This window comes from Talpa occidentalis, unplaced genomic scaffold, assembly GCF_014898055.3.
Source record: "Talpa occidentalis isolate TD23 unplaced genomic scaffold, MPIMG_talOcc4v2.1 talOcc4.12, whole genome shotgun sequence".
In the NCBI taxonomy this organism is placed as follows: domain Eukaryota; kingdom Metazoa; phylum Chordata; class Mammalia; order Eulipotyphla; family Talpidae; genus Talpa; species Talpa occidentalis.
Window position 1 is genome coordinate 65,312,321 of NW_023601212.1, and position 13,082 is coordinate 65,325,402.

The 13,082-nt window shown below is 39.2% G+C and overlaps 1 protein-coding gene across 1 annotated transcript in view; it reads left to right on the plus strand.

Annotated features, from left to right (window-relative positions):
* Positions 1–13,082, plus strand: part of ATF6 (activating transcription factor 6) — a gene marked incomplete at its 5' end in the record, with an annotated part of 192,188 nt that overhangs the window by 22,650 nt on the left and 156,456 nt on the right. Inside the window, 2 exons of the mRNA XM_037506576.2 lie at positions 359–562; positions 6,559–6,782. Coding sequence (XP_037362473.1) covers positions 359–562; positions 6,559–6,782 — 428 coding nt within the window. The remainder of the gene's footprint in view (positions 1–358; positions 563–6,558; positions 6,783–13,082) is intronic.

Sequence of the window (13,082 nt, forward strand, 5' to 3'; positions counted from 1 at the left end):
TGTGCTCCATCATTTTCAGGAGAGATCTCAAAGTTTCAGTTAAAACTATTGAATGTGAGGGCCATTTTGCTATGACATTTGTTACCGCATTAATCACTAGGGTTTTGTCAGTGATTTTAGCTGTTTCTCCTTTATAAATTTATGTGTCTCCTTCCCAAAGCTGTAGCTCGTTGAGGAAGGCAGACTCAGATTAAAGACCTTTCTTTAGTCTGCCCAGGTATAGTGTAGCTATAATTAAACTCTAGTTAAAGAAGTTATTCAGAGGTCAAGATCATGTAAGGAAAGGTGTATAATAGAATCGGTTTTTTAGGATTTGCTTAATTGTCTTCTGATTGATTTGTGGTTTGTTTTTCTACAGAAAGTGGACTGACTCCCAAGAAAAAAATACAGATGAATTCAAAACCTTCAATTCAGCCCAAGCCTTTATTTCTTCCAGTGGCACCCAAGACTCAGACAAACACCAACGTTCCAGCAAAGACCATCATTATTCAGACACTACCAACACTTGTGCCATTGGCAAAGCAACAACCAATTATTAGTATACACCCTGCACCCAGTAAAGGTACTGAGTGAAATTTGAGGCTTCGTGTGTTTAATTGGAGGAGCCGAAGCTAGTGCCATATAATTTGTTTTAATTCAGGTTATAATTTTTGAGTACATGCTGTATGTCAGGAATTGTCCTTGGTTCTGAGAGGGTGTATGTGTGATTCTCATCCTAACAAGGGAGATAGGTATTGCAACTGCATTTATAGATCTTTTTTTCTATAGTTTCACTTGTGAATACCCCTGTTCATAAGACTTATTTAATAAGGTTTTATATAACTGCTTTTATTTTATTTATTTTTTAAAGATTTATTTATTTATGCATGCAAGAACTGGAGTACAGACCAGAGGTGTGGCGAGTGAGAGTATTCACCAGAGACAGAGCAGGGAACAGAACAGGCAGATTGATTGAAGTACACTGCTGAAGGGAGCAGCGGGCGAGTCAGGAGAGGTCTGCTGCGCTATGTGGGTTCCTCCCTGGCCGGCCGGGGATGGAACTCGTGCTGCAGAGACTGCGGGTAGCTTCATAGGTAGTGTCTTAACCCCTTGCGCCATTAGGGAGGCCCTATATAACCCCTTTTATTTTATTTTTTTTTAAATGTACCTGGTATAGTACCATTTCCTTCTTTCTTTCTTTTTTTTTTTTTTTTTTAAGATTTATTAATTTATACAAGCACTGGGTACAGTCAAAGCGCAAGAGGATGAGAGAATTCACCAGAGCCAGAGCGGGGAACAGAACAGGCAGGCTGACGAAGTACACTGCTGAGGGGAGCAGCGGGCAGCAGGAGAGGTCTGCGCACCATGTGGGACCCTCGCCCAGTGGCTGGGGATTGAACCGGCGCTGCAGAGCCTGTGGGCAGCTTCGCAGCCCAGTGCTCAACTGCTGCGCCACCAGGGAGGTCCCCCTATATAACTGCTTTTAATGAAGAAAATCTGGGATATTTTTTGGTGCCATTTTATTCAGAGATTTATTTTTTTTGTAAGAAAAAAATTTTTTTTAACAAGAGCTTAGTATTTAAAATCATATGGTCCATTTCAGATCTAATACGTGTGTTTTGGTAATAGAATCTGCCTCTTAATCTCAGGAGGCTGCATGGTTTGATAAACATATCTTGAACAAGATACTAGGAAGAGACCGGAACGCTTCTTTCAGGTAGTTGAGGATGTGTTTCTATCTTTTATCCACTAGATGGCACCACATACTTGATTCTGCAAGAAGCTGCGGTCAGTGTTAAAGTTAAGTAGAATTTGGGACAACCCAGGGAATCATTTGCACATAGAGGTCTCTTAGGCAGAGTATTCTTCATTGTACTTGTTCTTATACATGTGCACACGAGAAAAGGAAAACTTATGCAGTGTTCTCTGATTTAACTTCTCAATACCAAGTAATACTAGGTGTTAATGGGGTGTGAGTTGTAAATAAACCTCAATGTTAAATATGCTTTATGGCTATATTTCTAACTGTGGGTTGTTAGCTTATTTATTTGATAATGGTTTTAATGAGGGCCAGGTTATACATTTGATTTCCTGGTACTCTGTTAGCTTTGTGCTATTCCACAGTCAGACAGCATGACACTGATGAAAAGAAGAACAAGGTGAGAAAGTGAGTAAGTCAGTGAAAATCCATCAACCAATCTCTACCAAAAAACGGCAAACAAACCCAAAATACTTGCCCTCTCAGGGCAGAGTCAGTGCAATAAAATGTTAGACTTAGTGTGCATGTTCACATGTGGATTTTTGTAGGAACAGATTCTAAAACTTTTATTAGGATCTCAAAAGGGTCTGTGTCTTCCCAAGGCTAAGAAATTAATCTCATTATAGTTCCCATAAGCTATTAAAACACTTGCATAGAAAATAAAATCCCACATTAACATGGCTAGTGTATAAAGTAGGGGCCATTACTGAGAATTTTCTCCTAGCAGACCACTAGGTGTGTTTGAGTGATAGATGGTCTTACTTATAGCAAGAAGACAAATGGTTCTGAGCAGTTTATAAGTTTCAGAGACAGTGCTTTACTGTTAACTGGAGACTACTTGTTTAGGGGGAACTTGTGCTGATACAAGACACTTGTCTGTTTTTTTTTTTTAAAGATTTATTTATTTATACAAGAACCGGGGTACAGGCCAGATTCATGGGAAAGAGAGGATTCACCAGAGACAGAGCAGGGAACAGAACAGGCAGACTGACGAAATACACTGCTGAGGGGAGCAGCGTGTGCGACAGGAGAGGTCTGCTGCACCATGTGGGACCCTCGCTGGCTGGCCGGGATCAAACTGGCACTGCAGAGGCTGTGGACAGCTTCACAGCACTGTGCTCAACCACCTGCACCACCAGTGGAGGCCCTGTTTTTTTTTTTTAAGATTTATTTATTTATGCATACAAGAGCTAGGGTACAGGCCAGAGATGCAGGGGGTGAAAGGATTCACCAGAGACAGAGTGAGGAACAAAACAGGCAGACTGACTGAAATACACTGCTGAGGGGAGCAGTGGGCGAGACAGGAGAGGTCTGCTGTGCCATGTGGGTTGCTCCCTGGCTGGCCAGGATTGAACTTGTGCTGCAGTGGCTGCGGTCAGCTTTATAGGTTGCATCTTAACCCCTTGTGCCACCAGGGAGGCCCTAAAATAATATTCTTAACTCCATATCTTCTAGTAATATTGATATACTAGAAAGCTGGAAAGTGTAATTTTCCATATTATTTGTGTATTTCTAGGGCACTTACATGTTGTCAGACATAGTTCTAAGTGTTTAAGTGCATTTACTTACTCAATCTTTACCTCAACTGTGTGTGGGAATAAGTGCTATTGTTATCTTTATTTCATAGATGAGAAAATGAACACACATAGAAATGATTTACCCAAAGTTGTAAAGCCGTACTATTTAAACCAAGTCGGCATTCAGTCAATGTTTGAGACATGGTTTGAAATCTTTGAAGGAGATTGAAAAGGAACCACTGTCACAATCAGTGAGTCATAGATAGACTTATCCAGCATCCGCACACATAGACCATCCATCACCCTGTCCGGCTCCCATTCCAGCGGTGTTCTACTGTCATGCCAGTGAGGGTTTGAACACACTGAAAAACCATAAACAGCTTTTTGGTGTGTTCTTTGTAACAGTTTCCATCTAGGACAGTGGTAAGTATTTCCTGCTGTTAATTATTTAAGCCCCAAATAGTCCTCTCCTTTTCATTTTGTGATTTGGTCAGGATTTAGCAAGTCACTGTGAGTTTTTAGTTTTTTGTTTTGAACACACTGTAATAGAAATGTAGTTGTTTCTCCTCATTCTGTCTTGAACCCAAGCATGCTTAGAATATTCAGAGGATCCTTGGTTTGGATGATTGGTAATTTGAGGATAGTTGGGCACTCTGGGATAAAAGGGTTTAATTTGCATCATGGATATAGAGAGGCAGCAGTGGCCTGGTGGGGTAGGACTTGCAGCCCATGTTTGCTGCACAGAGCTTACTTCCATCTCCCTCCCTCTGTGATGGGATTCTCTGAGAAGGTCAAAAACAGTACAGACTTGAATTACTTTTCCTAATTAGTTTAAAAAATATTGCAGGGCCTCCCCGGTGGCGCAGCGGTTGAGCGCTGGGTTGCGAAGCCTCTGCGGCCTCTGCGGCGCCGGTTCGATCCCCAGCTGCTCCCCGGCCACCAGAGGAGGGTCCCACATGGCGCGCAGACCTCTCCTGCCGCCCGCTGCTCCCCTCAGCAGTGTACTTCGGTCCTTCTGCCTGCTCTGCTCCCCGCTCTGGCTCTGGTGAATTCTCTCACCCTCCCGCGCTTCTCACTGTACCCAGTGCATGTATAAACAAACTAACAAATAAATAAATAAATAAATAAATAAATAAATAAATAAATAAAAATTCATGCCTCTTTAAAAAAAAAAATATTGCAAAGGCATCTGCATATGCTTTAAATCTGTAATTGGAGCTAGAAACAAGATCCTTTCTTTGAAAAGACTTCATTATTAATGTTTACTGTCTGCTCTGTTCTCCCCAAATGCATTGAGCAGTGCTTAGGGTTTTTTTGTTATCATAGTTTTAAAACTTACAGGATGTGGAACACTACGTCCTGTCGTGCTGTTTTCAGAGTGTTGGTTTGAGTCAGTGGTCCTCAACCTGTAGACTGGGGACCCTGGGCCATTATGGGTGGTGGGAGAAGTGCCTGTGACATTTGCAAAGCATCTGCAAGTCTGTATTTGTGGGAAGCATTTTCTGAGAACTGAGTAAATAATTTGTTTCATATATCTTTATACTGCTGTTTTTCAATATTTTTAAGAGACTTAATTGGCTTTCTTAAATGATTCATGAATCAGGAAGCATCACTTCTCGCTAATATCAGGGTGCTGCTCTTTTCAAATTTTCATAGCTAGTGCTTCTGAGTAATAAACTACAAATTTGTTTTTAAACATGACTAAGTTTTAATAACTTTTTCTCATCATCTATTTTCTCAGTTCACAGAAACTGACAGGGCAACCATGATCATCTTGGGTGGTGACCAGGATTTTTTTTGTATTAAAGAAAAGTATTTGTATTTAGGGTGGGAACCCTTGATTTAAGCCTTGTATTATGATGAATGTGTGTTTTCATAATACAAGATGGAGTACAATTTCTTAATGGTATTATTAACATCCTAACATATGGTCATAACCTATTTATTTTATATATTATTTTTATTTGCATATTTGACCTAAGCATATTTATATCTGCTTATGAATTATTTCCTCATTTCATTTTCTGTTTCTAAATAAGTTATTCCACGGGAAAATGAGAAGACAACAGTGTTCGGTGATCATTTATGCCTTAAGTTAATTGCACATATTACTAATCTGTAAAATTAATTTGGATGTTTCTTTCCAATGTACTCATTTATCTGGTATAAAATACTATTGATTAAATTATGCTACTTTTATAATAGTATGCTTTGTGAGGCCATCTGAAACATAATGACTTTGATTTCATAAAACTTTTTTTTTTATAGTCAAGACAGATGTTCTAACTAACAGGTGGTCTGAAGCATTTTTTGATTTTTGGATTTCCCTGACCCTTTGAAGTACTGAGCTGAGTTTTACATGGGTCATGTTACACAGTCTGAAAGTATAATGCTTTTTTTTATTTCCTTAGAGAAGAATTATAAATATATATGAGAGTTTAGTTGCTGGTTGCTATAGTACCTTGATTTTGCTAGATAGGCTCAAGCAGCTGTGAATATTAGCAAGGCTTTCAGCACCTTATAAAACTGGCCAGATCTTAATGGAGACACTCAGCAGGCAGGTAAAATTTTTAATAGGCTAGTGTGTTAGGATTACATGGGTCTTCTGTAGGTTAATGGTACCACTTTTCCTTAGATTAGCATAATTTAAAAATAATGATAAATTTGAAGACTAAGAGAAGATTTATAGACTTCACAGATTTTTGGGGAGGGGAGTCAGTGTCATCTACAGATTATTTTTATATTACAGATTTATGTTTCCTGTGCTTGGTAGCTAAAAATTCATCTCATATAGTTTTAACAGTTTTGATATTTGTAGCCTCTTGTTCTCCCAAGTATTGAGTTAGTGAGTCTCTGTTCATCTATTGTTGGTGCTGTATGTATTTCTAAATCCTATCAATTTAAAATATGTGGTTCTCTGTGTTTAGTCTAACAGGTTTGCTACTTATAATAGGAAAAATCCTGTAAGCACTAATACATTTCAGAGGTTAATATTTAGAGAAGTCACTGTTTAACTTATCAAATTTGACATGCATATATATATAGTTGAGAAAAATAAATATGGAAATATATCAAAGTTAATGATAACTTCAGGGGAATGAATTTAGTTGATTTCATTAAAAATGCAGCAATGACAAAGGTCACCATGAATGAACACTGCTACTGATGGTGTTTAATTTGTGATTTCAAATCCCTCAGTATGATTTTACTAATTCTATCTGCAAAATAGACCAAATGTTGACCTGCTTCCTGTGCTGACATAGTTACATACCTCTAATGTCTTTTCTTTTTTCTGTACTGCAGCTCAAACCGTTGTGCTCTCTCAGCCCACCGTGGTACAGCTTCAGGCACCTGGAGTTCTTCCCTGCCCTCAACCAGTCCTGGCTGTCTCAGGCGGAGCCACACAGCTACCTAACCACGTGGTGAATGTGGTGCCCACAACCCCTGTGGCGAACAGCTCAGTGAATGGAAAGCTTTCTGTGACTAAACCAGTCTTACAAAGTACCATGAGGAGTGTGGGTTCCGATGTAAGTCTTGAAACTTAGTGTTTAAATACTTGATTTGAGAAACAAAAAACACACTCTCTGGTTCTTATTGCCTTGTTTTTATTTTTTAAGTTTCTTTTGTGTTAAATGGGAGAGTGAGAGCTAAAGTTGCACATGCAGTCTTCAATGGAAACTTAGGATAAGCCTTATGTTAGAATCGAAGTGAAAAACTTTTTTTTTTTTAAAGTCTGGAGTGGTTTGATGAAAAGTGAAGTATGCTTACCTTCCTCTTTTTAACTACTTCTTTTTTTTTTTTAAAGTTTTGTTTTTGTTTTTTTAAATAATAAATTTTATTTTTATATTCCCCATACAATTGCAGCCCCCCCCATTCTGACCCCAAACCCTCCCCTCCCGCCCCCGCCCCCCTAAAAATGTCTCTGGTTCATAGTTTTTTGTTGATTTTGATTTTCACTTTCTTATAGTTACTCATTTTCCTGGTCCCTTATTTAAGTTTTCTAGATTCCTGCTATGAGTGAGACCATCTGGTATAGTTTTGTTTTTTTTTTTAATAGAGGCATGTTTTATTTATTTATTTATTTTATTTGTTTGTTTGTACATGCACTGGGGTACAGTCAGAAGCGCGGGAGGGTGAGAGAATTCACCAGAGCCAGAGCGGGGAGCAGAGCAGGCAGAAGGACCGAAGTACACTGCTGAGGGGAGCAGCAGGCGGCAGGAGAGGTCTGCGCGCCATGCGGGACCCTCCTCCGGTGGCCGGGGAGCAGCCAGGGATCGAACTGGCGCCGCAGAGGCCGCGGGCAGCTTTGCAACCCAGCGCTCAACCGCTGCGCCACCGGGGAGGCCCTTAACTACTTCTTTAGAAACCTTCTTTCCATACTCCAAGTCCCCTCCATCCCCACCCAAAACCCCTTCATCAAACATTAGTATTTTGCAGGATTCTTTCATGTTTTCATGTTTGAAATGTTTTTGAAATATCTACACTCCTCAGGTAAGAGTGTAGATAACTTTTCAGTCAGGTTTATATTTAACTTCTCCCTTGACCTACTGAAGAGTTTCCACCACTGCGTAATGACGACTTCCTGCTCTTAGGAGTTCGGTCTCTTAATGATTATTTGGTACTTTCCCAGCTTTGCAGAGCTTCAAATTTTCTAGCATGTTAGAGGGATTATATTTTTACATTTATAAACCACAAAGAATTTCCTGAGAGTGACAGCCCTCCCTAAAACCAGCTATAGCACTTGGCTGCTAATGCTTGCTTTCTTTAAAAGTGATTCAATATCTCTCATGTGTTAAACAACCATCGGACATCATGGGACCATCTAAAGTTGAATGAAAGTTAAAGTCAAATAATCTAAGAGAGGATTTTCTAAAACGGTGATTAGGGAAGCAAACCCTATATGGGTATTACCTGTTGTTACTCCACCTTTTCTTAGGTATTACAAAGTACTTTGAAATTCCTGTGAGTAGTGCAAGATTGTATATTATGTTACTGTGTGATCTGTCTACAGCAATCTACTAACCAGCACATCAGTATCCTATTTAGTTATAAAATTGCTCTGCTGTGCATAGACATGACCGAATAATCTCAATCAACAGTATTGCTAAGGAGTATTGTCTGATGAAAGAGAACATTGAAGTTCTCCGATAGGTCCCATAGTTTATTGGAAATGGTATGTGCCAAGACATGAAAGAGGAAAATTACTGTCATATGAAAATGGACATGGATAGTACAGGATTAGGCTCTATTAAGCTAGTTTATTTTGAGGACTAGAAAAGGTAAGCACAGTATATATTGCATAATAGTCACTAATATATAGTATATGTTTCAGATGATGGTGAAATAATATGATGCTGGGATTTGCTTTTAAATACTCTCTGGGGAGGTGATGAACACAGGCAGATTGGCAAAATGTTGATATTTCCTTAACTTGGGTGTCTAATCTTTCTCTCCTTTTGGTGCACAGGAAAATTTCCACAATATGTAAATAAACTATAATAACAGAAATCCAAAAACATTCTGTGATATTTTCAGTTAAAAAGTTGTACAGCCAATAAGAAAGGAGTATGCTTTTTATAAGAAACCGAAGTTAAGAATGATGAATGGGGATGTTTTATGTGAGCCCTTAAAATTTCTTTTTAACATTCTTTAAATTATTAATTTGAATTTTTTTCTGTAATACTACAAGTGTAACTAGCAATAGAAAATATTCAGAATTGTCTTTATATAATGTGTTAGAACTTTTGAAATACTTACTATGAAATATTTGAGACATATAAAAGATAAGGACTAGATATTTTAAAATATATAGGTCAACAGTATGTCACAATTGTTAAATATTCACACAACCTTAGTCTACATTTGTATATTCAGAACATCCATCAGAGGAACATAACTTGAGTGTGGAGGCTGTTCAGAAACCATATTATAGGAAGGTTAGTGGTTTGAGAGTTGGAGTGACACAGTCAACTGAAGACTGAAAGTAGACTTGGGTGCCATCTCCTAGGAAATGAAGGTTGTCATGTGGAGAATAGGATAATTGTTCAGGGTTATTCCCCAGAATATCTAGAATAGGTGCAGTTATTCGAGTACTCCTTCTAATACTAAAATTCTTTGTACAGTTGGATTTAAAAACCAGTGGAGATCTCTTCTGTTTCTTCTAGACTTAATATCTGAATAATGAACATTTTAATGCTGATAGTCATCATTGCATGCCACCGGTCCATTTTGTAATCTGTAAACATATTTCAGTTAATTATTTGTTGGTCTGTTATCCAGATATCCTTCACAAATTCTTTGGTGTGAAAAGACCATGTCTGTTCTGTGTTTGCGCTCCCAGGGTACTCTGTAAATTTGGTGAATAGTTTATGGATGAAGTCTAAGTCAGCACTGAGGAACTGGGGCTTGTGTGAGTTGAGATAATACACAACCAACAAACATTATCTTTTTTCAAACTATTTATTGGCTTTTCAATTTTGAGTTGACAATATTATAAAAGAAAGCTGTGAGTACAGTGTAGCTAGTGCAAGAGACCCAAAAACGATTAGAATAAATTTTTTATTCAATCTGCATTGAGGTTTTTGTGCTTATTTTTACTTGGCCAGCACATCAGGAAGGGAGCCAAGCCTTTTCAGTATGAGTTTTCTGGTGGAGGTTTTGACTGAATGTTTATTTCAAGAAAGAAACATCAGTCTGTCCTATCAACTGGCCAAGCCGCTCAGGAACCCAAAGTAAAACTGTTCCAGAAGGAGTTGCAGAAAACTTTGATCTGCTAGTACGGTCTTCTGTGTTAATAACTTGGTTGACCTTAATAGTGTATGTTTGTTAGACTCAAGTCCTGTTAAATTAGGATGAATTTGAATTAAGATAGATTCCTGATTCAAAATGGCCAAAGAGAAAATATTTTTATCTTGTACTTTTTGTGCTTTGAAACCAAAATATGATGAAAAAGTTATAATTCAGCAAAAGAAAGTGTATCAGTCTTCTGTGGCTTTGTAATGCTGATGTGGCTTCTCTTTTTCTACCTTTTTTGTTCTTTTGTTTGGCTAGTTTAACTCTCCAGAGGCCTGCTACTGCCATAACTAGCGTTTTTAGCATACCATATTCTGCAAACTGCATTAAGTGCCACATTTTCTGTTATGAAAGTTTGCCTGGTTCAAATTATAATCTCATGCTTCCTGCCTTTTGCTGGTAAATCTGTTCTGTTTAACTCTTGGAAACCTCACCTAAGTTTCAAGAAGTATGGTTTGCTTTTGGCTCTGATCCTGATGGAAAAAATGAACGTAGTTTCTCATTTCAGTGTAAAAATTCTCTTATGTAGTTTCTTAGTTACTTGCAATCTTTGAACTATAAAGTTGCGTTCATATGAAAGCATGCTTATCTGTCTTCAAAGGGCAATTAAATGTCAGACATCAAACCAAGGGCTGGAAAATAAGCAGTCTGTTTAAATCTCATTGCACTTACTACCCCACCTACCCGTCACGATCCTGTGAAGTTCTTGAAACATTGCTGCTCTGGTTTTAAGGTTTTGGAGTTACATTATTTTGGTTATTGGAATAATAGGCCAGGGAAAACAAAGTGGTGAGATTATATCCTGTATCTTCCACAGTGGTCCAGGGTGGAGCAAAAGCCCTCCAAGAAATAAGTAGGTAGGAACAATGGAAAGAAAATGATCAGGAACTAGATCAGAATTGGAAATAAACTCAGATGGGAGGCTGGTTAAGGGGTATGGACTCTTGGGCCTCCCTGGTGGCCTAGGGGTTAAGTCTTAGCACTATCACCACCCTGCCAGGGAGCTAACTCACATATGGCACAGCAGACCTTTCCTGTCTCGCCCACTGCTCCTCTAAGCAGTGTATTTCAGTAGATCTGCCTGTTCTGTTCCCCACTCTGTCTTTGGTGAATCTCCTTGCTTTCCACCCCCACCATCTCTGGCCTATACCCCAGTTCTCCACAAAAAATGGGGGTACTGGCTCACCTGATAGGTGGCCTCAGGTCTCCTTACATTCCCTGTTGAGTGTTTTCCAAACACTTTATTACCTTATACCCTCTTGCTAATTCTTCATTTGGTGACCTTGACCCCTTTCTATCCGTCTCAACCTTTGGGAGTCCCTGCCTTGGGTCATTAAAACTTCATGAAAAGCTCAGTTCTGGGGGGAATCTCTTCCCCCAGGCCTGCAAGTATTAGAAATGGTGTGAAGGGGATCTCCTGGCACACCAAATCGGGCCTTTGATTTCTTTTCTCTGGAGATGGTGTATATGTGAAGGTCTAGATTTCAGATATTGTGAGTGTTGTGAACATTGAGGTGAAGTGAGCTGACCAGGTGACTGCTGTGCACAGGCTGTTCTGTACTGCAGTGGGGGAACTGAACCCTGGCGTTGTATTCCTTGAAGAGCAAGTCCTGAGGGAGACCTTCTCTCATCTCTCAGAGTTTCTCCCAGAGAACAACCCTGAGAAATGAACTGGGGGGGGCAGTGCTGCCCAGGGCCTTGTATTTCTGGCTTCCTAGGAAGATCTGCCTGAAGTCGCATGACTCACAGGGGACCTCTGGAGGAGTATCTTTTAAGAAAAATAAGAACCTGGGGCCTCCCTGGTGGCATAAGGAGTTAAGCATCGCACCATGAAGCTGTCCACAGTCTCTGCAGCATGAGTTCGATCCTGGCTGGCCAGGGAGCTACCCACTTGCCCACTGCTGACGCCCTGACTTGCCCACTGCCTTCAGCAGTGTATTTCAGTCAGTCTGCCTGTTCCGTTCCCCATTCTGTCTCTGGTGAATCCTCTCACCCCACCGCATCTCTGGCCTGTACCCCAGCTGTTGTATGCATAGATAAACAAATATTTAAAAAAAAAGAAAAATAGGAACCTAAAATCACCCATTTGCAATACAAAGCAACTCTTAGAAAAATAGAGAGTGCCTGTGTTATGTTTCAGAGAAAAGCATAACTCTGCTGACACAATGGTTATTTGTTGTATCTGTTCTTCTTAGGTTAAAGTGGGAGCTGAATCTCCTGAAATTATGTGACTTGCTTAGCTCTCAGAGGATAAATAATGAACACGGAACTTACAGATACTTTTCAGTAACTAAATTCTTTACAACAAAGACATTGAGGCCCTGATATTTCTTCAGGCTGCAAAGCAGAGGAATACATCAGGACAAATTCAACACGAAGGATTTGGAGAGCTGAAAAGCAATTTTAGTTTAAAAAAGTTAATTCTGTGCTTGCTACTTTATGGCTTTGCTGCTACCAGAGACTCTTTGCAAATAAAAGAAAAGCACGCTTTGTTAAAATATTTGCAGTTTCTCTTTAGATGGAGGTTTGGGGATTCTAAAAATTTATCTTGCATAAAGATTTTGGCAAGTAATTTTATTTGTGGCTACAGTAGCTTTGGAAAGGGAAGCAAACAGAGGTTGATTTTCCCCCTGATATGTTGCATTAGATTAGATGTATGTTATGGAATTTGGGCATTTATTATTCAATTTTTTTCAGTTTGGCATCTTGGTAAGATTAATAGATAACAATTTTTCAATGGGGTGCTTATTTATATCTTAATATTTAAATATTTCACGCTTCTTCCTCTGACTTCCCTGCCTGTGGCCTGCCCCTGAAGACTCATTCTAGGGGCGCCCCTGCCATGCCCCAGGTACTTTACTCACTTGGTTCCTGTGCCCAGAAACTGTCCTTGTTACTAGTTTTTTGTGCCTCTTTTCTGAGATAATTCTGTAAAAGTACCTAAAGGTTTACCTCTTACCTATTTTACAGAGATGGCAGTATATTATACATACACTCAGTCCTGCACTTGTTTTTCTCAATTAATATGTCTTAGA